The sequence below is a fragment of the Microcaecilia unicolor genome, chromosome 8 (genome assembly GCF_901765095.1).
Source record: "Microcaecilia unicolor chromosome 8, aMicUni1.1, whole genome shotgun sequence".
NCBI classification, from domain to species: domain Eukaryota; kingdom Metazoa; phylum Chordata; class Amphibia; order Gymnophiona; family Siphonopidae; genus Microcaecilia; species Microcaecilia unicolor.
The window spans coordinates 861861-885657 of NC_044038.1; the positions used below are offsets into that span (position 1 = coordinate 861861).

At 46.3% G+C, this 23797-nt stretch overlaps 1 protein-coding gene across 1 annotated transcript in view; it reads right to left on the minus strand.

The window, feature by feature from the left end:
* USP31 (ubiquitin specific peptidase 31) overlaps positions 1 to 23797 on the minus strand; it is a 91511-nt gene that overhangs the window by 55766 nt on the left and 11948 nt on the right. The window contains exons 2-5 of the mRNA XM_030211249.1: positions 22855 to 22992; positions 9813 to 9901; positions 7909 to 8001; positions 614 to 749 (exon numbers count right to left, since the gene is read on the minus strand). Of these exons, the coding sequence (XP_030067109.1) occupies positions 614 to 749; positions 7909 to 8001; positions 9813 to 9901; positions 22855 to 22992 (456 nt within the window). The remainder of the gene's footprint in view (positions 1 to 613; positions 750 to 7908; positions 8002 to 9812; positions 9902 to 22854; positions 22993 to 23797) is intronic.

Genomic DNA, 23797 nt, shown 5'->3' on the forward strand with positions numbered 1-23797 from the left:
TAACAGCCCCCCCTTCAATCTCCACGATACACCTCTTTCCCACACCACACTCACTAATTATCACCAGGCACCAAAGTACTAAAATTTTATCTGTAAACCCCTCTTGTGCTCCCAAATTTCAGATCCACCTCTCAAGCCACTTCCGAAGGTGGACAGACACATCTCTCTACCCAACCACAACATGCATCAACAGTAGAAAACTCATAAGCTTCTCTGGATAAAACAGAGTCCAAAAAAAACTCACTACTGCCCCCTTGAGCCTACCCCAAGCACATCACTGATCATATACTTCACACACACGAAGCAAACAGCCAACTGGTGGGCAGCCTGCAAAGGAAGCCTAGCAGACACCCACTGCTATGCTAAAACTAACATATAATAAGGTGAAACTATTATAAAATTTCAGCACAAGATCCTCACTTTTCAGTCCTCACTCATGATACAGATTGAGTTTTACTATAAATTTTAATTTTATTGCAATTCCCGGTGCTTGTCTGGATTGTGTAACTCGCCTTAGACCTTCTGGGATAAGGTAGGATATAAATGCAAAGATTAGATTAGATTCAGTAAGAGATTTGGGGTAGCTAAAAGTGCACCCCATAGAGCGTGTTACCTGATCTATAGGAATTTTTGTCTCCGCTGATACAGCTTCTCGAAGCCTGGCTACTGTTCCTGAGAGGGGCACTGCTACACCGATGCGCATGCAGTGTGAGAACTTTCCCTGGTACACAACCGTGACAAATAAAGGCCTGAAGAAAAACAAGAACAGAAGAAAAGAGGAGTGCAACAGATTTAGTGAGTCAGGATGTGCACATTGCTATTGAACCACCGGAGATCCACAGGAAACTAAAAGGAAAAAGTAAGTTCTGCTGCTTTCCAGTTCAGAACTCATGCTCCTGCATCACATCCTGCTTCTGGCTGTCCCCTGCGCACCCTTGATCCTGCACCACGTCCCGCTTCTGGATGTCCCCTGCACAACTCTCAATATTGCATCACATCCAGCTTCTAGCTGTCCCCTGCGCAGCCAGCAATGCATCGTGTCCTGCTTTTTGCTGTTCTCTGCGCACCCTTCAATACTACCTCACATCCCTTTCCTGGCTGTCCCCTGTGTACAACTCAATACAGCATCTTGACCTGCTTCTGGCTGTCCCCTGTACACCCTTCAATACTACATCACATCCCACTTTTGGATATCCCCTATGCACCCCTTAATACTGTATCAAGTCCCGCTTCTGGCTGTCCCCTGCAAACCCCTCAATACTGCAGCACATCCTGCTTCTGGTTGTCTCTGTAATTCATCTTGTCCTGCTCCTGGCTGTCCCTTGAACACCCATCAGCACTATATCACGTCCCGTTCTTGATCTCCCCAGCTCACAATCACTATACCCAACTTCTGGTTCTCCTCAGTGCACATCTAGCGCTACACAGCACCCCACTCCTGGCTCCCTTTGGCTCGCATTCTAACTCTGCCATATGTAAACATCCTTGGGCAAATCATTATCTCCTTGTGCACCTCGCGTGAATCTACTCTAACAGCACAGTAATGTAAATCATTCTACAAGTACATTCTTCAAAATCATTCATTTACTTTTCTTATAAAGCATCACATATACTTACAATTTCCTGTAACCATTCATGTTTCACTAACAAAAGCTAAGAGGAGAAATGCAGAAACCTGTTTTATCATGTGTCAAGAGAAGGAGACTATATCCTACTAACTTTGTGTGTCCTTGGTAAGGACAATTTTCAAACTCACTGTGCCATCTGCAAAACTACAGCTAAACACATGTGTGATGGAGCTGGCATTAAACTCAGTGGAGCCTGTATTAAATTTAGGCTAGCCACCATTTATGTAGACCATCCAGTGAAATAATCCAGTGTTTGTTGCAGACCTAATTTAACTGTCTCTAGTTCTCTGGACGCAATAGACTTCTCTTTGTGAGACAAGGTGAAATTAGGCCTTACCTGCTAATTTTCTTTCCTCTAGATCCTCCAGACTGATCAAGACGCTTGGGTTATGCACACCTACCAGCAGAGGGAGACTGAGAACACTGAGCTTTGAACACTGTATAAGTAACCTGTGCAGAGACTCAACTAGCCATATACCAGTAACAAAGCAGAGAAAGAACACAGAACAGAAAAACAGAACCAGAACCCTGTACATGGGAACACAACTGAAAACGGAATTGTGCTTGAGCAGGCCAAACGCCAACGGCATGTTGCACTTAACTATTCCAATGTCAAAAAATAATCTGGCCCAAAAGAGACCAGCATTGAAAAAGGCAAATTCTTCATATCAGCAGCTAAAGACATTGCCTGAATCTTGCCCCTGTAACAGGCCAAAGCCGCTACCTGCACCTTCAAAGAAGACAGCAAAAGACCTCTATCAAGACCATCCTGCAAAATTTCTAGCACTTCTGCGACCGAAACACGGAAAGGAAGAAATGACCGATCTTGACACCAATGCTCAAAAATTAGCCACACACGAACATAAACCAACGACATAAACCTCTTACGTGACCGCAACATAGTATCAATTACTCAGGAAGAGAAACCCTTCTTCTTTAATCTGCTCCTTTCAAGAGCCAAGCCGTAAGCGACAACGGAGAGGGGTCGAGCATTTCAATTGGACCCTGAAACAACCTTACCGACTCCCCCAAAGCAATGGCTCCTCTACCGCCAGACGTACCAGATCCGCATTCCACGGATGACGTGGCCAATTTGAAGCCACCAAGATCACCAGGCCAGGGTGTCGCTCGATTCAATGCAACACCCGACCCACCAGAGGCCAAGGCGGATACAAGTAAAGCAACTCCTGAGTGGGCCACAGAAGAACCAATGCATCGAGAACTTCGGACCAAGGATCCCTCCTTTGACTGAAGAAGCGTGGAACCTGAGCGTTGTCAGCCGTAGCCATGAGATCCAGAACTGGGAGACCCCATTTCAACACAACGTGATCGAATACCGGACGATGAAGAGACCACTCTCTGGGATCCAACGTGTGTCTGCTTAGAAAGTCCACCCTCACGTTGTCCGAGCCGGCCACGTGTCCCACCGAGAGATCCTGAAGATGAACTTCTGCCCAGCAATTAGCTCCGCCACCTCCTCGGCAACCGCTCAACTCTTTGTGCCCCCCTGCCAATTGACATAAGGCTACAGCCGTGGCGTTGTCGGAGAGAACTCTGACTGCTTTGCCGGCCAGTAGAGACTGGAAGACCTGCAAGGCTAGCCGAATCGCCCACGTCTCCAAGCGACTGATGGACCACCGATCTTCCTCCACCGACCAACGACCTTGAGCTACCTGCCCAAGGCAAGGAGTCCCCCAGCCTCCCAAACTCGCATCCATGGTCAAAACAATCCACTCCAGAGGTTCCAAAGGCATGCCCTTTACCAGATTCAGCGTGTGAAGCTACCACCGGAGACTGAGGCGGGGAGCTACTGACAGAGGCAACCATTCCTCCAACTCCAGCACTTGGGGGGGCCACCAATCCAGAAGAGAAGACTGCAATGCCACATGTGAGCCCTTGCCCAAGGAACTACCTCTATCGAAGCCATCATTGGCATTGAGATTGAAGGGGGGCAGACTCAAGAAGAATGTCAGGAAGTATTTTTTCACGGAGAGGGTGGTGGATACTTGGAATGCCCTCCCGCGGGAGGCAGTGGAGATGAAAACGGTAATGGAATTCAAACATGCATGGGATAAACATAAAGGAATCCTGTGCAGAAGGAATGGATCCTCAGGAGCTTAGCCTAGAATGTGTGGCAGAACTGGTGGTTGGGAGGCGGGGCTAGTGCTGGGCAGACTTATACAGTCTGTGCCGGGGCTGGTGGTTGGGCGGCGGGGATAGTGCTGGGCAGACTTATACAGTCTGTGCCACAGCTGGTGGTGGGAGGCGGGACTGGTAGTTGGGAGGCGAGGATAGTGCTGGGCAGACTTATATGGTCTGTGCCAGAGCTGGTGGAGGGAGGCGGGGTTGGTGGTTGGGAGGCGGGGATAGGGCTGGCCAGACTTATACGGTCTGTGCACTAAAGAGGACAGTACAAATAAAAAAGTAGCACATATGAATTTATCTTCTTGGGAAGACTGGATGGACCGTGCAGGTCTTTTTCTGCCGTCATCTACTATGTTTACTATGTTTATCATCATCCCCAGTACCTGAAGATAGGAGCGCGCTGAGGGAGCCCACTCTGCACACAGAAGCCGAACCTGCTCCTGCAGCTTGGAAATCCGGGCCAGGATCATGAAAACTCGCCTGAAACCTATGTCGAAATGCACCCCCAGATACTGCAGAGACTGAGATGGAATCAGATGACTTTTGGCTGGATTGACCACCCAGCCCAGAGACTGCAGGAAACTCACTACATGAGCCATTACTGCCTCGCTCTCCAATCTTGACTTGCCTCGAATCAACCAATCGTCGAGGTAGGAATGGACTAAAATTCCCTGCTTCTGCAGTGCTGCCACCATGACTACCATCACTTTGGAAAAGGTTCAAGACGCAGTAGCCAAACCGAACGGCAGGGCACAAAACTGAAAATGTTTCCCTATGACAGCAAATCGGAGAAAGTGCTGATGAGCCAAGCAGATGGGAATGTGTAGATAGGCCTCCGTCAAATCTAGAGAACTGAGGAATTCCCCTTTCCGATCAGCCACAATGACGGAGTGCAACGTTTCCATGCGAAAGGAGGGAACCTTCAGAGTCCCATTGACCCTTTTGAGATCCAAGATGGGCCAGAAGGAACCCTCCTTCTTGGGAACCATGAAATAAATAGAATAGCAACCCATCCCCCTTTCTCTCAGAGGAACGGGCACCACTGCGCCCAAGTCGATCAGCCGACGCAAGGTGTCTCAAACCGCTCATACCTTGCATCGAGAGCGACAGGGCGACTCCCGAAAGAACTCGGGAGGAGATCTGTCAAACTCCAGAGCATAACCGTCGCGTATGACTTCTAAGACCCACTGGTCTGACATGATCTGCGCCCACCTCTGGAAAATTTGACTCAGCCGAGCGCCCACTCGCACCAGAGGCTGGACCCCCACACCTTCATTGAGAGGACCATGTGGGAACGACACCCCCTGTCGAAGAGTCCTGTCCCCCACGGCGACCCCCACGAAAGGACTAAGACCGTTGAAAAAAACCGACCTCTGGACGTTCCGCTCGATCTGCCTGGTCTATATCGCTAAGCTTCCCGAAAACAATCCCGCAAAGAGCCACCCAGGGAACTGGACTTGGAACGAAGTTCTGGTAACCGCGGTACCTTAGCATCCCCAAGGCCGCGGACCAACTTATTTAAGTCCTCACCAAAGAGAATGGAACCCTTAAAAGGAAGTGAGCATAACTTAGATTTAGAAGCCGCATCTGCAACCCAACCCCGTAACCAAAGTGCCCAGCGGGCTCCAACCATTAGGGCCATGTTCTTAGCCGACGCTGTAGAAGTCCACCCAGATCTGTCATTATGTTCCAGCTACTGGAGTTGCTGTCACTCCAGCTTATCCAAATCCGTCTTGTCATTTGTGGGACATAGACCGTGTTCTCATCACACTTAAATTTTTCGTATTCATTTCGTTCCTAAATTTTTCAAGTTTAAGGTTAAGGGAAATCATATAGTAACATAGTAAGTGACAGAAGATAAAGACCTGAACAGTCTGCCCAACAGTCACAATCAATTCATGATTAATTCATGTGTGTTTCATAGTTCAGATCCTCTGTTTTAAGATTTTCAGTCCTCTCACTTATGTCAACTTTCAAATCATCAAGTTTATCCTTTGATGCTTTTGTCAACAAGTTCATTACATCAAGACAGCATTTGTTCAGGATGACATATCACTTGTTCAGGAACATTTTGTTGTCCCTGAACAACTGGAGCTCCTTCTGAAGTCTGAGTCCTCTTGGTATTCGCTGTACTCTACAGTACTGTATGAGAGTAGCATAATGCAATTCATATCTTACAAAGTCCCATTTTGAATCTATCAAATCATGCCATTTCTCTGTCAAGGATGCTTCATCCAAGTCTTCAAACATAAGTGGTTCCTGGTGAACTTGGTCTTCAAGATAATTTAAAACATTGTCCCAATTTTTGAAGGCCATCCCTCATAAGTGTTCAACACAGAGAGGGTCAAAGCACAAGCCACATAAACCATAAACAACAACACCAAGAGCCTTCAAAAAATGAGACAAATCTTTATATTCTTCAACCTGACACGGGCTGTGTTTTGGTGCTCAATTCCTGTGTCAGGAGTTTACATAAGAACATAACTGAATATATAAATCACTGATAATGCAGGTACACTAAGTCTTAAAACACATGCCACATAAAGTGTGAACTACCAAAGAAAATGAAAATTATGGAATTATGCTCCAATATTCATAACTATAGAATGTGATACACGTGTGTATATATTAAAAGACTATACAACAGACAATGCAAAGGATATTAATGCATTGGGCATATAAAATAGATAAAAGTGTGTATAAAAAATATATATATATATATATATTTAAATGTGTATAAAGAGAGGCTGCTCCTCACTGCCAGCCGGCAGTGACAAAATTGCGCTTGTTCCCATGCGCTCCTGCATCAAACTGCACATCGGCCCCGCAGGACAGCCTGAAGACCCTGGCATATTCAGATGCTACACCAAATCCAAAGATGTGCTGCCACTAACTGCTTCTTCCATGCACCATGGGATTCCTGGCTTGCACAAACTGCAGTGTCCTGACACCGGCCAGCGGGTCCCACAGACAGAATGCCTCCATGGAGTCACCATTCACCCCTGCAGCACAACATGTACCAAGAAGTGAGTCAAGATCCCTCCTCTGCACCAAGTAGAGCTTGCAGCCCTCCAAGCAGTTCTGAGTCAAACTTTAGTCGGACTTACCACTGTCTGCTGCCATAAACTCACAAATGGGACGACTAATACTCTGTCCCACGCTCTCCACCAAGCCACTTTCCTTCTTTTTTTTATTTATTTTTTTTAATAAAAATGTTGTTCTGTTGGAAAAGGAGAACTCCAGAGGAAACAGGAGAGAGATGAAGGGAGGGAATAAGTAAATTCATGGGGTACCACGGACAGGTTATCTGAAGGCCGCCAGATGTGATTCTACAGACTCAAGCCACCCGCAAAGTTCAAATGGACCAAGAGCAAAATCACTCAGAACCAGAGGCTGAAAAGTGTGTCCATCCACCAGCTGGGCAAAACACAAATCTTGCCCGTTTTAACGGGCTTAACGGCTAGTTTATGATAGAAAAGGAAGAAGAGCAAGGCACAAAGAGAGAGGGAATAGCCTGTGTTGAGTCTGGATGAACTGCACCTTTCAAGATATTTACTATAATAAAGAATATTTCTGTGTTGATCATTCTTTCCTGTTTGGTCATTCCCATTGTTTTTTTTTGTTTTTTGTTTTTCTGGTTCTTGTGATTTGTGGAATTTTTGGTTCTTTTTTTTTTGGGCAAATATTTAATGGCTGACAGTATTTTGCTATTTTAGGATTTCTACTGTATTAGCCTCAGGCATCATTAGTGTTACGGAAAACAAACTCAAGTACTAGAAGCCATGTTTAAAAGGGGTGTTCTCAAGAGCGGGATTAAACTGGTAAAGGGAAAAAAAAAAGATTGTTCAACTCTAAACATATTTTCCATAAACAAAAACAAGAAGGTGCAAATGTTAGTTCAAAGCTTGAGAACACTTGCATAGTAGATCTGAAACTTATTACAAGATGTGCAGTTAAAACATACTTTCAAATTCACATTGTACTGCACTGTACAATCCAACTGCATTCTTATGAGGGTGAGCTGGGGGGGGAGGGGGAGGAGGGGAAATGTGGGAACTGCAACATATTACCCCAGCATGTTCTTGCTATGTGAGAGGCAAAGGGGTGAAGCTCATTTACACATGTATGTTCTTACCGTGTATGAGGCAGTGGGATTGGCAAAGATATACAAAGAAATGGGTCGAAGGTGTTGCTCTGTTTTTGACAATGAGGACATGTCAGGGAAGACCTGAAACAAAGTACAAAGAAAAAATACATACTGTAGTACATGCACGTTGCTAATAGTAATAATTATTCATAAATGTACTATAAACAAACCATCAAAATCCTTTATTAATCAAACATATCTATTACAACATTCCTCCTAAAATAAATAAAATTCTTCACTTTCCACACATGCTCTTGTCAATCAAACCTCAATCGTACACATTCACTCTTCCGTATAACCCTCAATAAACCATTGCTCTTAACATTATACAAATAGTACAAATAGGCTGAAGTACTTTTTCTGTCAACACAATATCAATGTAAATAGAAACTGCAAAACAGAATATCCTCAGAACTGATTTTTATACCACCTTAAATGTATAAGTGCCATAAGTACTCAACCTAACGTAGAACTAATGTCCATACATCTAAATTAACTCATTATACATTGTCCATCACTCCTGTTGTTATCCCATTATAATCACTCTTCTTATCCTCCATGATTGTCTTCTGCTTGCTCCTTCATTTCCATAAGTACCAGTCCACTGTATATCTCCAATAATCAATTATACAAAATATCTCCACTTTCCTTCCATTGCTCATCAACATAGCAACATAGTAGATGACGGCAGAAAAAGACCTGCATGGTCCATCCAGTCTGCCCAACAAGATAAACTCATATGTGCTACTTTTTGTGTATACCCTACCTTGATTTGTACCTGTCCTCTTCAGGGCACAGACCGTAAAAGTCTGCCCAGCACTATCCCCGTCTCCCAACCATCAGCCCCGCCTCCCACTACCAGCTCTGGCACAGACCGTATAAGTCTGCCCAGCACTATCCCCGCCTCCCAACCACCAGCGCCGCCTCCCACCACTGGCTCTGCCACCCAATCTCGGCTAAGCTCCTGAGGATCCATTCCTTCTGAACAGGATTCCTTTATATTTATCCCACGCATGTTTGAATTCCGTTACCGTTTTCATTTTTACCACCTCCCGCGAGAACTCAAAATTCTTCGAACAGAGAAACTTCACCTTCCACACATCAATTACACTGTTCTGTTGAAACCCGACACAGTCCCATGTTTTGAACTATGGTGTCATCAGGGGTCAGGCTTGATCAGCTTGTGATCTATTTAAAAAACAACTCCAGGTTGTCCATCTCAACAAGCTTATTGCTCAATGGCGTCTAACAATTCTGACACCCAAGTATGCGCATTACAAGAACTATCCCATCCATGATAGGCTGGAGCTTGCCATGTCCCCTTGACATCTCAACCATGATAGGCTGGAGCTTGCCATGTCCCCTCGATATCCCATCCATGATAGGCTAGAGTTTGGCATGTCCCCTTGACATTCCATCCATGATAGGCTGGAGCTTGCCATGTCACACTGACATCCCAACCATGATAGATTGGCAGGTGCCATGTCCCTTATACATTTAAGGTGTTAGAGAATACTCTGTTTTGCAATTTCTATCTACACTGATATTGTGTTGACAGAAAAAGTACTTCAGCCTATTTGTACTATTTGTATAATGTTAAGAGCAATGGTTTACTGAGGGTTATACGGAACAGAGTGAATGTGTATGATTGAGGTTTGATTGAGAAGAGAATGTGTGAAAAGTGAAGAATTTTATTTATTTTAGGAGAAATATTGTAACAGATATGTTTGATTAATAAACGATTTTGATGTTTGTTCACAGTACATTTATGGTTACTATAGTAAGCATTAAATAAGTGTAACTGTATTGGAATATGAGCTATTGAGAATAGTTGGATGTAATCATTTCTGAAGGTTCTGAGGAGGGAAAGGGCTTTTCTTTATTGTCTGTACCTGTACTGGGCCTGGAACAGCTCCTGCACAAAGGACCCGCTCAAAGGTGAAGGCACTCCCTCTAACAGCAAATCAGCTTCTCCCGGTGGCTGTGAGAATGGGCACAAAACACACCACCATATTCTTAATATTAAAGTAGAGAACATATTACTCTGAATCTAAGCTACTGTGGACATCACTGAATGGACCACAGCACGAGGTTCAGTCACTATCCAAATAGCTACGCAGAAAGTCAGGCCAGCAAAAGGGTCATCTTAACTTGGAAATGCAAAGCTATTGTAACAGTGGCTGAATATCGCCAGAGAGCAAGCGGCAGTCACTGCTGATACATATATTCAGCAGTACTTGCTGTCAGAATAGTGTCAGTGAATAAAAGGAGCAAAAAATTGAGGCAAAATCCAACAAAAAAACAAAGCAGCATCGAAAGGAATAGGATCTCAAGACATAGTCCAAAGCAGTACAGTAACAATAAATGTTATTCAAACAAGCCCGATGTGGCCATGTGTCAGTTCACGTCTGCATCAGGGGCACAGACAACTCTGAAAACAAATACAAAAACAATGATTTCAAACAAAATTCCTTGTGTTTATTAACCTTTCTAGGTAAAAATAAATGTATTGGATTATTGTAGATTATTGATAACTAGTAAAAGAGGCCCGTTTCAGAGCAAATGAAACGGGCGCTAGCAAGGTTTTCGTTTTGTCGCCAACACCCCCCCTCCCTGGCCAACCCTTTCGTTGTTCTGCCATTGCTCCGCCCCCAATGTCGTGACGTTTGACGCGAGGGCGGGGCCTTGAGCGATGTCCCACCCCCCTCCGCCTCCCTCCCTGCCAACCCGTTCGTTGTTCTGCCATTGCTCCGCCCTCGAGGGCGGGGCCCGGAGCGATTTTGGTGGCTTCACCACCACGAACCTTCGAACCTTTTTAAAGGAAGTCAGGGCTTGGCTTCACTGACGTCAGTGTCCTCAGAACGTTGAGGGTGAGTTTTATTATAGTAGATTTGATTGAAAGGGAATAAATGGAATGCGGCTGTGAACACTGACCATACACATCAATATTACCATGAAAGTAATGTGTGCTATGAAACAGTGACACTGGGTTTATGTTATCTGTTTATGTCTGTGGTTTTTGATAGTGTATAAAATTATAAATTAGGACAGAAGACTGCAATGAAATTCTATGAAGAGACACAGATATTCGGAATTGGGTATCTTAGAATTACAGCCAAAATGCATCCAACTGTCTGACTTGAATAAGACTCTCAAACACATTTATCAGGGAATCTGGATATGTATATATTTGTATGATTTTGAGATATTTGGTGTAAATAAGGCTATAAATAAGGGTCCTTTTATTAAGATGTAGTATAAAGTGGCCTTAGCATACCATTATGCAGGTTTCTCCCACACTCTAAGGGCATTTTTACTGCAGCAGTAAAATGGCCAATTTTCCTTTTTTTTTTTAAATTAATGGCCATGTGTTAATTTTAAAAAATTAACGCATAAGCACTTACCAACACTTATTTTGTACGCAGAAAGGGTTCATATACTAATCCTGAGCAGAATGTAGTAATGTAGCTATGCTGATTAGCACAGGAACACCCACTCTCCGCCCCCTCCAAGAAAAATGTTTGGAAATTATTGCCGGACTTCTGAGTGCATCCCACAGTAAACATAAGCTAGCAGTTACCACAGCTTAGTAAAAGGGCTCCTTAGTTTGTCTTATTAAATGTATATCTTTTTAACTCAAGCTTTTCTTTATGATTTATATACTTATGATTGAATTATTAATGGACCTGAAAAACAGCTCTCTTACATTTAAATTTCAAAACAATATAGCAAAAACATAACACTTGAAAAAGGAAAAGAACATCTCAGAAATATCCCACAGCAATTATCTCAAATACAACCAAAGGAAAATACCGTGCTAAAGAGGGCAATCCAAGAAAAAAAAATATCCCTGAAGCTGGGTTATCAAATATAGAAGTATATTGCTTGAGAGATACCCTTTTAATAACTAAACGTTTGAACTGTCTCACTACTAAGCACGAGAGAAGCCATCTTCCTTGCATCGAGAAAGATCTTCATTTGATCAGGGTCATAAAAGTTATCCTGGATGCTTCCTTCTGCCGAGGCTCTCCTCCCAAGCAAAACAGGCAGCTGCAGCCCTTCTTCAGCAAGAAGGGGAAGGGGAGCTTGCCGCTGATCTGGGCTCAGACTGACTTCGGCATCTCCCATAGCCACTACTTTTAGCGGCTAAGCAGAACAGATCGGTGTCCTTTGTAAAGAGAAAGCTTCAGCGATAGAAACCTGCCGGTAAGGGATAGATAGTTCAGACTCAAAGTTTCTCTGTTTCCTCTTGCGCTTCTACAATGTTACTCAAAGAGGAAGAAGCAGAGAATGGCTTTTTCACGGCTTCTCTCAGGCAGCCATCTTGGATCACACAAAGTGAAAAAACATCTTTTAAGATTTTTTTGTGCAATATGGTAACTTATACGTATATGTTGTCTAAATAATTTTGCTTTTGTGATTAAAAACAAATACAAAACCACACGTTTCAGATATTTGTCTATGCCCCTGATACAGGTGTAAGCCCAAACATGGATGCATTGGTGTACTGCTATGGATTTACAGCCTGTCTGACTGACACAGACTACTCAATTACTGTGGATTCTTTTGGCTTCGTATTAGGTAAATGAGACCTTTATTAGAGGTGCTAAAATCTACAGTGATTAAGATATATACAATGATTAAATCATCTAACTAAAAGAAAGCTATAAGGCAGATATATACATATTATACATACAACATTACTGGTCAGAAATTTCAGGCCCTTATCTCATCAGCCGGCAGGCCTGTTGCAGCGAAAGCCCGAAGTCTCCTTATGACCAGGAACAAGTCTTTTCTGCACGATGCGTCCACCCACAGATGAGCCTCAAAGCTCTGCTGCAACAAGCCCCCCTTTTTATTAAGCTAAAGCTTATTTTCAGAGCCAAGGAAAATTACACAATGCTTGAGAATCAGTAAACAATCCATACTGTGGAAATTTGGTCACATGTTTCCAAGTCCAGGTAGCCAGTCTGAACTTCGAAAACAAGCACCATCCTCCTCTTCACATAGCAAATTAATTAGAGCTGTGTCTTATCTTCTGAATTCCAACTTATTTTCTCACAATCAAAGTTAAACAATCATTTTAAAACAGAATTACTTCTAATCAATAATACAGACCCCAAGTGCACTTGTTAGTCAAGGCAGATAGAGTTGAAAAGCAATCTCTAAAATCCTTTTTATTACAATTGGGCTTGTTTGAATACAAGTTATTGTTACCATAATGCTTTGAACTGTCTTGAAATCCTATGTCCTCCTACACTTTAGATAAAGTGAATGAACTGAATGGATTTCAGTGCTACAGTGTTTAAATACAGACTGTCAATATACAGCAGAAGTCCAAGGATCATATGCATTTACTAACACTAGGGGCCAACTTTATTAATGCTAATTCACATGCTAAGGGTGGGAAATTGTATTGAATTATAACATTTATAACCTGCGCTTTCCCACTTGTCAGCAGGCTCAATGCGGCTTACATAATATAGCAAATTTACAAGATAAAGCAAAATGAATAAAACATCTAAACATAGTATATAAAGAGGTGGACAATAAAAAGGATAAGGGAGGAAGGTGGTAGAGGGTGTGGACTGCACCTTGCAGTTAAGCATGCAGTAACTTGCCACGCAGTCACCAATGCACTAGAGACCTGCACGGGAAAGGGGTTCACGGGAATCCCTTCAGGGACAAAAGCCATTGCTGAAGGGTTCCCGTTGGGACAGATGCCTTTCCTGCGGGGTTCCTCTGGAAGTGGAAGCTGCACCAGCCTCTCACGTACGAACTACCAAGTTCTTTGGCTATCACCTCCTCCTCTTTGCTTTAACAGCACAGATGCAGAAAGTCTTCCATTAATCATCTCTGCTCCCGGCCTGATGCACAGGTCTCAGCTCCGATACAGACACGAGCATCAGAGGTCACCTGACCTACTGGCACATACATGTGGCGATATCTCAGCACAGTCTTACATGTGCACAAGTGTGTTCCAAGCTCCAAATTCAGTTCCTTCCTTGCCTAAAATGCTGCGACTTCAACCCAGAGAGAGAGGGAGAGAGACACAGAGAGCCAACCGTGAGACTGGATACGGCACTGTGTTTCAGCACGGAAGCGCCTGCCTCAAGAGTCTCGTGTTGGAGTTTCCGAAGGAACAACCAACCTTAGAAGTTGAAGAAACGATTGTAAAAGTGGTCTTTAAAAAGACCGTCAAAAAGGTGAAATTAGGCCTTACCTGCTAATTTTCTTTCCTCTAGACCCTCCAGACCGGTCAAGACGCTTGGGTTATGCATGCCTACCAGCAGAGGGAGACTGAGAAAACTAACTTCAAACTGAGTACATATAACCTGTGCTAGCCCTCTATCTCCAGTATACAGTTAGCAAAGCAGAGAAACACATCCCTGTAACAGTAACTCCGAAACTAATAAAACCCCTGTACCTGGAAAACTAATAGGTAAACACCAACAGTGTGCTTAAACAGATGAAACGCTCAGGCGTCCCACTCTGCAGAACATTAGAGTCAAAGAAAATGTCTCCGACCATACTGAATATCAAATGAACAGACATAGCAGAACACGGCTCAAAATACTTCTGATAACTGACCCGGCTGAAAATTACTTTTGCTGAATTACTTCTGATACGAACCAGGGTGGGCTCTTGACCGGTCTGGAGGGTCTAGAGGAAAGAAAATTAGCAGGTAAGGCCTAATTTCACCTTCCTCAGCAACCCTCCAGACCGGTCAAGACGCTTGGGAAGTACCAAAGCAGTAAACACATTAAGGGTGGGACCCACGAAAAGCAGAAGACAACACAGCCGCTCCAAACCGAGCATCCTCTTTTGCCTGCACATCAATTCTATAATGCTTTACAAAAGAATGAATGGACGACCACACCGCCGCCTTACAAATGTCCTGAGGGGGAATAAAACTACTTTCCGCCCAAGAGGCGGCTACCCCCCGAGTAGAGTGTGCCTTCAGTACCGAGGGAACTGCCCGACGTTTCAACAAATACGCCGAGGCAATAGTCTCCTTTAACCATCTAGCCAAAGTGGCCTTGGAAGCCGCTTCCCCCTTTCTGGGACCTCCATACAAAATGAACAAACGATCCGACGCTCGGAAGTCCTGCGTTCTGCTCAAATACGACCGCAAAATGCGTCGAACATCTAACTTAGCCAAACGGCGTTGAGAGAGATCACCCGACCTATCCCCCAACACTGGTAACGAAATCACCTGATTAACATGAAAGGAGGATACCACCTTAGGAACAAACGAAGGAACTGTCCGCAAAGTCACTTTCTCCTTAGCCAAGGAGAGAAAAGGCTCTCTACAAGACAAAGCCTGTAGCTCCGAAATTCTACGCGCCGAAGCAATGGCCACCAGAAACACTGTCTTTAACGTAAGATCTTTACACGAGATGGACGCCAACGGTTCAAACGGAGGACCTACCAGAGCCTCCAACACCAAATTCAAATCCCAAGGCGGAACCGTCGGCCGACGAGGTGGACGAAGCAACTTGACAGCTTTCAAGAACCGCCCCACGTCCGGCGAAGCCGCCAAGGAAATCCCCTGAATCTTTCCACGGAAACAAGACAACGCTGAAACCTGCACTTTCAGGGAAGAGAGCGAGAGCCCCCTGTCCAGACCGTCCTGCAGGAACTCCAAAACTTCCGCAATGGAAACCCGTAGAGGAACATACTGCCGCTCTTGACACCAGTTCTCAAAAATGCGCCACACCCGCACATAAGCCAAAGAAGTAGACCTCTTACGAGAACGCAGCATGGTATCAATTACCCTGGCTGAAAAACCTTTCTTCCTTAATCTGAGCCTCTCAAGAGCCAGGCCGTAAGCGAGAATGGAGCAGGGTCGGCCATCTCGATCAGCCCCTGAACCAATCTCACCCTGGAGCCCAACGGAATGGGATCCTGCACCAATAACCGAACCAGGTCTCCGTACCACGGACGTCGAGGCCAATTGGGCGCAATCAGAACCACTAGACCTGCATGGTGCCCGATCCGCTGCACCACGTGGCCCACCAGCGGCCATGGCGGAAATACATAAAGCAACTGCTGAGTCGGCCACGGGAGCACTAACGCGTCGATGCCCTCGGCCCGAGGATCTCTTCGACGACTGAAGAAGCGAGGGGCCTGAGCGTTGTCGGCCGATGCCATGAGATCCAGCACCGGCCGCCCCCATGCCAACACCAGTCGATTGAACACTGAGGGATGGAGGGACCACTCTCCGGGGTCTAACGTGTGTCTGCTTAGGAAATCCGCGCTCAGGTTGTCCACCCCTGCCACGTGGCCCGCCGAGATGCTCTGCAGATGAGCTTCTGCCCACAACATTAACTCCGCCGCCTCCACAGCTAACGCTTGGCTCTTCGTTCCCCCCTGCCGATTTACATAAGCGACGGCCGTGGCATTGTCGGAAAGAACCCTGACTGCCTTGCCTTCTATCAGGCTGTGAAAGGACCGAAGAGCCAACCGAATTGCTCGAGTCTCCAGGCGATTGATGGACCACGATGCTTCCTCCACCGTCCAAAGTCCTTGAGCTACCTGCCCCAGGCAATGCGCTCCCCAGCCCGAGAGACTCGCATCCGTGGTCAGAACCGTCCAAGTGGGAGAGTCCAGCGGCACTCCTTTCACCAGATTCGGAGAGTGTAGCCACCAGCGAAGGCTGCGAAGGGCAACCCCCGACAGAGGGAACCTCTCCTCCAGGTCCTGAGACTGAGGGGACCAACGAGACAACAAGGCTCTCTGTAACTCTCTCATATGGGCCCTGGCCCAAGGAACCACCTCTATTGTTGCTGCCATCAGACCCAACACCTGAAGATACGCCCGAGCCGAAGGCGCTCTCTGTGCTCGGAGCCGCCTGATCTGTCCCTGCAGCTTGGAGATGCGAGGAGCTGTCAAAAACACCCGGCCCTTCTTCGTGTCGAAGCGAACTCCCAGATACTCCAGAGACTGGGAAGGCACCAGGTGACACTTTGCCAGATTGACCACCCAACCGAGCGACTGCAAGAAGGTCACCACACAGCCGGTGGCCTCCTCGCTCTCTGACCTTGATTTGGCCCGAATCAACCAGTCGTCCAGATATGGATGCACCAAAATGCCCTGCAAGCGCAGCGCCGCCGCCACCACAACCATCACCTTGGAGAAGGTGCGAGGCGCAGTCGCCAGGCCGAAAGGTAGTGCACAAAACTGAAAATGCCTCCCTAAGACCACAAAGCGAAGAAAACGCTGGTGCGCCTCTAGGATGGGAATGTGTAAGTAAGCCTCTGTCAGGTCCAGAGACGTCAGAAACTCTCCTTCTTGCACCGCTACAATCACTGAGCGCAAAGTCTCCATCCGAAAGGAGGGAACCTTTAGGGCCGCATTGACCTTTTTGAGGTCTAAAATGGGCCGGAAGGCACCTTCTTCCTTCTTGGGCACCACGAAATAAATGGAGTAACAGCCCGTACCTCTTTCTAACCTGGGGACCGGTACCACCGCCCCTAAACCGATGAGACGCGACAGAGTGTCCCTTATTGCTCTCGCCTTGCCTCTTGAATGACAGGGAGACACGAGAAAGAAGTCGGAGAGGGGACTGTCGAATTCTAGGGCGTACCCGTCTCGCACTATCTGCAGTACCCACTGGTCTGACGTGATATGGACCCACCTCTGGTAAAACAAGCGTAAGCGAGCCCCCACGCGAACCAGAGGCTGGGTCCCCAAACCATCATTGAGACACACGGGACGTTCCAGACGCTCCCGAAGAGGAGCCTCGCCCCCCGCGACGGCCACCTCGAAAGGACTGGGTTCTCTGGAAAAACCGACCCCTAGTCCCCCCAGAAGACCTACCGGGTCGATACCGCCGAGCCTCCTGAAAACGCCCCCGTCCTGCTGCCCCCTTAGACACCTTGGGACGAAGCTCAGGAAGCCGAGGCGCCTTAGCATCACCAAGACCCTTCACCAATTTATCCAATTCCTCCCCGAAAAGCAAAGAGCCTCTAAAGGGGAGGGAACAAAGTTTAGTCTTGGAAGCGGCATCAGCCACCCAGCCCCGCAACCACAGGGCCCGCCGAGCCGCCACGGCAAAAGTCATGTTCTTAGCCGATGCCCTCAACAAATCGTACAGTGCATCCGCCAAGAACGACGACCCCATCTCCAACTTGGCCAGATCTTGAACCAGAGAAGCCCTATCAGCCTGCGGGCCATCCAGGAGCCTCTCCGCCCAACGAAAACAAGCCCGCGCCACCAGACCTCCACAAACAGACGCTTGCAGCGCCAAGGCAGACAGATCAAAACTCCGCTTTAGGAAGGTCTCCAATTTCCTATCCTGAGGGTCCCGCAACGCGGCCCCCCCATCCACTGGAATAGCAGTAGCCTTAGTCACTGCCGTAACCACGGCATCCACCGTCGGAGGCCTGAGAGACTCTCTGTCCTCCTGAGGAAGGGGATAGAGCTTGGCCATAGCCCGAGCTACCTTACACTGAGCCTCCGGCGACTGCCACTCCTGCGAGATCATATCTCTCAAGTCCGCATTCATAGGAAAGGAGCGAGAGACCCGCCTGATCCCCTTAACCAAAGGATCCACCTGCTTCCCATCCCCAATGGGAGCTGCCGCAGAATCAAACCTTAAAGTGGCAGACACCTGCTCAATGAGTTCCGACAATTCATCCCTGTGAAAAATTCTAACCACCGAGGGGTCCTCCCCCGGCAAAGACAGGTCCCCATCCTGCCCTGCCACCGACCCCTCTTCCTCTTCCAGGGGGCTAAAATCACCCTCCGAGTCTGGAGGAGAAAAGACCTCTACATCTTCAGAGCACTCCACTCGCGGTCTTTTAGCGGTAGCCCCCCCCAACCTTGGACTAAGGGACTCCGCACCCGATGGGCCCGCCTTCCAAGCCTGAAACAAACTCCAAACAAACTCTGGAGGGAACCCCATGCTGCCCGAGGCTTCCCCCCCAGCGGGACTCGAAATCGGGAAAGGCTGCGGTCCCACGACCGTCTCAGCACCCAAAAGACCCGAATCCAAGATGGCGGCGGTTCCCGCCAAAATCGGGACCGCCGTTGAAGCGCCAAACTGAGCCGCACCACCCTCCTGCGCTCCCGCAGAAGGAATCTCCGCTGCTAACACCGGAGGCGCGGGAGATGAGGCCTTGGGCTCTCCACAAAAGCGGCAGGGACCGCCAGCCGCTTCAACACCCCGACGCGCGCACAGCCGGCAACGAAGAAACTTCCCCGACATACTCGCGCCTCTTAAACAGCTGATTACTACCGGCGAAGTAAAAATCAAGAAATAACACTCACCGGCGCTGAATCACTGGCCCAGCTCTCCCAGACCGGCTGAACAACTCCGGAAACCCCGGAGTGCAGCTGCTGCAGCTCTCCACACGAGGTGTTTTTTTTTTTTTGTTTTTTTTTTTGTTTTTTTTAACTTTATTTGAGCCCTGCTGCTATAATCTGAATGGCACTCAAGGCTGCAGGATTAACACTGCAGCCGAGGCACAAAGCTGCCCAAAACGGGAGAGCCAGTCGGGGGAGGGACCCGGCCACCCGGGTGTGACACCCCAGAGGGGACAATGGTAGGCCCCACCGGACCTACCAACCCCTTGCACACCACAGAGTTCCAGGCACAGGGATCAACTGATCTTTCACCAACTTCTCCTTAGAAACAACTGAAAATAAACTAGTCTCACAAAATGGACCTAAATCCTGCCAGACCGGACAAGCTGCACAGCTGCATGTCTACCCTCTGCTGAGACTGAGAAAATACTGGAGATAGAGGGCTAGCACAGGTTATATGTACTCAGTTTGAAGTTAGTTTTCTCAGTCTCCCTCTGCTGGTAGGCATGCATAACCCAAGCGTCTTGACCGGTCTGGAGGGTTGCTGAGGAATAAAAGATTTACTCCTCAAAAAAAAGGATGGACATTCTGGGTAAGGAAATACCGAGCAGGTGTGTCAAGTGCTGCGTTTGGCTCTCCTTCAAAAAGGCTCTCCCCTATCAGATACCTGAACTCCCCTTAGGTCAAGGTGCCGCGTAACTACCTCTTTAAGATGCCAGTTTTCGACAGGCTTCCTCATTACTAAGTGCGGAAATACCATGTGTGCTTTGTAACTTATTTAAAAAAGTGAATTTGAAAATTAGCTAACGTGACACAGGTACTAAAAATATCTGGTTAATTGCACAAGCTCCTGTGACAAGGTACCTTAGTACATGCATATCTGAAAATCCAACCTATGTGGATACCTTCTCAGGAATGTGCCTGTCTAACCCAGCTAAAGCGGGAATGTTAAGGAGAGCAATTTTCACACATCTATTTAGCAAGGTTAACAGCTGCCCTTCTCAGTCCAAGCAGGAGTGTGTGTGAACTTTCACAGGACACTTCTTTTAGGGACACCGAGAGAGGAGGCGTCTGCAACTGAAATATATGCCATCTTTTGCAACCATTTTCCAGCTGCTCATTCTGCATATGCAAAGTCCGTGGGAACCTTCACATTTTATTACTCTGCATTAGACATCCATTATTTTTAACCATTTTTAATCATTCCAGCAGGATAGCTGCAACGTGGCTTGCCCTCCCTGCTTTTCTTTTCTTTTTTTTCAAACGCCGGCGGTAAACTGGCAGAGAGGAGCTTAGAGATAGTGAAAGTTAGCGATTGAGAAAAGAGTCACTTTGCCTGACACCCTTATCTTTAAGGGTTCTAAGATGCCTTTTTTTTTGTCAAAGGAAAAAGGGCAGCTTCCTCTCCCGTGCTCAGAAACTCTTCCCATAGACCCACACAGTGAGCAGACAAAATGCAGGGAGGACTTGGGGGGACAGACCCAGCCCCCCCCGGATGTGACACCCGAGACAACAAGAGGCCCCCTCGGACCTCTGCCTCAAATTTATGTTCCCAGCAATAGAGAAATAGGTGCACAGGCAAGGATTTTTTTTTTTAACTCAGAAGCGGAGAACAAACTAAGAGAACAATGCAAAAGAAGAGAGAGACTGACAGGGCTCATCACCTTCCACCTGCAGGAGACTGAGAATACTGGAATCTTCTCGACTTAGCAAGGGCTCTTACTGGCTCTCTCGGATAATTCTCAGTCTCCACCTGCTGGAAGGTGTGCACAACCTGTCAGTCACTCGCTGGGCTGGTCCGAAGGGACACTAAGGAAATGATAGTTTTATTTTCCTATCCTATATAATAATTCTCACCTCCAACGTTCTGACTTGCCTCGGACCGTGGCTCATTTCGAGTTGGTCTGCTAGGCTCCGTAGATCAGGCTGACATCACCGTAGCCATTATGATGTCAACTTCAGAACCCGGGGGAAAAAAAAAACATGCCTCACAGCTGATCCATGTCCAGAGGAGGGTCGCTGGACATGGGTGGCTGGAGGGGGAGCAGGGGAGAGAGGAGGGTCGCTGGACATGGGTGGCTGGAGGGGGGGCAGGGGAGAGAGGAGGGTCGCTGGACATGGGTGGCTGCAGGGGAGCCGAGGAAAACCTTGCTAGCACCCGTTTCATTTGTGTGGCCTTTTTTACTAGTATTATATGTTCATGAGTGTTAATCCAACTACTACTAATTTCTATAATGCTACTAGACGTGCGCAGCGCTGAACACTGAACAGAGTTTACAATCTAATCAAGACAGACAAACAGGACAAATAAGGGATAAGGGAATTACTTAAAGTGGGATGATAAAACAGACATGGGTACTGAACAAGTGAATAGGAGTTAGGAGTTAAAAGCAGCCTCATAAAAATGGGCTTTTAGATTTGAAGATGGCTGTACTGACTATTCCAGGCATATGGTGTAGCAAGATAAAAATAACAGAGTCAGCAGTGGAGGAGGATACAGATAAGAGAGATTTAGCAAATGAACTGAGCTCCCAGGGAGGAGTGTAAGGAGAGATAAGATTGGAGAGATACTGAGGAGCTGCAGAGTGAATGCACTTGTAAGTCAGTAAGAGGAGTTTGAACTGTATGCGGAAACAGAAAGGAAGCCAATGAAGTAACCTGAGGAGAGAGCTAATAATAGCATAGCGACACTGACAGAATATAAGTCGTGCAGCTGAATTTTGAAGGGATTGAATGAGAGAGAGATGGCTTAGTGGGAGACCTGTGAGAATCAAGCTGCAATAGTCTAAGCGAGACGGGATAAGAGTGTGCATAAGGGTTTTGGTAGTGTGCTCAGAAAGAAAAGGATGAATTTTTGTCATATTATAAAGAAAGAAACGATAGGTTTTAGCAGTCTGTTGGAAATGTGCAGAGAAACAGAGAGAGGAGTCAAAGATAACCTCAAGGTTACGAGCTGAAGAGACAGGGAGGATGAGAGTGTTATCAACAGAGAGAGAGAGAATGAGGGAAGAGGAGAGGTGGGTTTAGGAGGAAAAATAAGAAGCTCAGTCTTGCTCACGTTTAGTGAGACATCCAGGCAGCAATGTCAGACAGGCAGGCTGATACTTGTGACTGGATTCCTGCTGAAAACTCTGATGTGGAGAGGTAAATCTGGGAGTAATCAGCACAAAGGTGATACTGAAAACCATGGGAGGAGATCAGAGCACCAAGCGAAGGAGAAAAAAAGGAGATGGAGAAAAAAGGAGGTCCCAAGACAGAGCCCTGAGGTACACTAATTGATAGTGGGATAGAAATGGAGGAAGATCCACCAGAGTATACACTAAAAGTGCAATGGGAGCGATAAGAAAAAAAACCAGGAAAGAACAGAGCCTTGAAATCCAAGTGAGGAAAGTGTATCAAGGAGTAGATGGTAATCAACAATGTCAAAAGCAGCAGATAGATCGAGAAAGATGAGGATAGAATAGAGACCTTTGGATCTGGCCAGGAACAGGTCATTGGAAACTTTAGCAAGCATAAGCGGAAAAAAAAACATGAATAAAAAAAGTCTCTCCACGAACACTATTTGATGTAGCTTTCATCTTTTCATGGAGGGATGCTACAAGCGAGACCCAGTCTGGGACTTACCTTTACTAGTGGCCGGCCATTACGTTTTGCAGCATAATTGAGGTCTTCATGGACTCTGTCTAAAAGCCAGAGCAGAAACTCCTGTGCATCATGCTGAGAGCTCCCGCAGTACTGCAGCGCATTCCTGGACACCACAGTCTGTGAAAGTTAAGACAAAAGAATGTTACCACCTGGGACCCTGAAAATATTCTCCTGCAGTTAACAAGGTGATAAAACCTCAAACAATGCACCTATATGTTCATCTGTAAGAAAAGCCATGTTGACTCAAAGGTCTACTGAGCCCAGCCTCCTGCCTCTGACAGGAGCCAGTTCAGGTGACAACTACTAGGCAGATTCCCAAAAAATATATCCATTTCCCACATGTATTTTTTATTATTTTATGTGTATTAACCATTCAATCAATTCTAACAGATTAAAAGAAATAGCCTCCAAGCATAAACAAACAAAAAAGAGAGCAAGAGAGAGAAAGCAAATTACATGGAAGGAAAAAATTAAATTAGACCACAAGATAGACTAAGAATAGGAAAATAAATAAGTAAAAACAAGAGAAGCCAGCAAATGAAACTACTACAGCCAGCCAAGAGCATCCATCATACCAATCCAGATTCTTCTCAATCAAAAAATCTTGCACTTGAAAAATACATCCACGAGGTCATTTTAATACTCAAAGAACTCAAGCATGAAACTGCTGATCTGCTGTTAGTAATATATAACCTGTAGTTAAAATCATCTGTAGTACCCGAAGATTGGAGGTTGGCCAATGTGACGCCTATTTTTAAAAAGGGTTCTAGGGTTCATCCGGGAAATTATAGACCGGTAAGCCTGATGTCGGTGCTGGGCAAAATTGTGGAAACTATTTTAAAGAATAAAATTATAGAACACGTAGACAAATATGGTTTAATGGAACAGACAGCATGGGCTCAATCGAGGGAAGTCTTGCCTC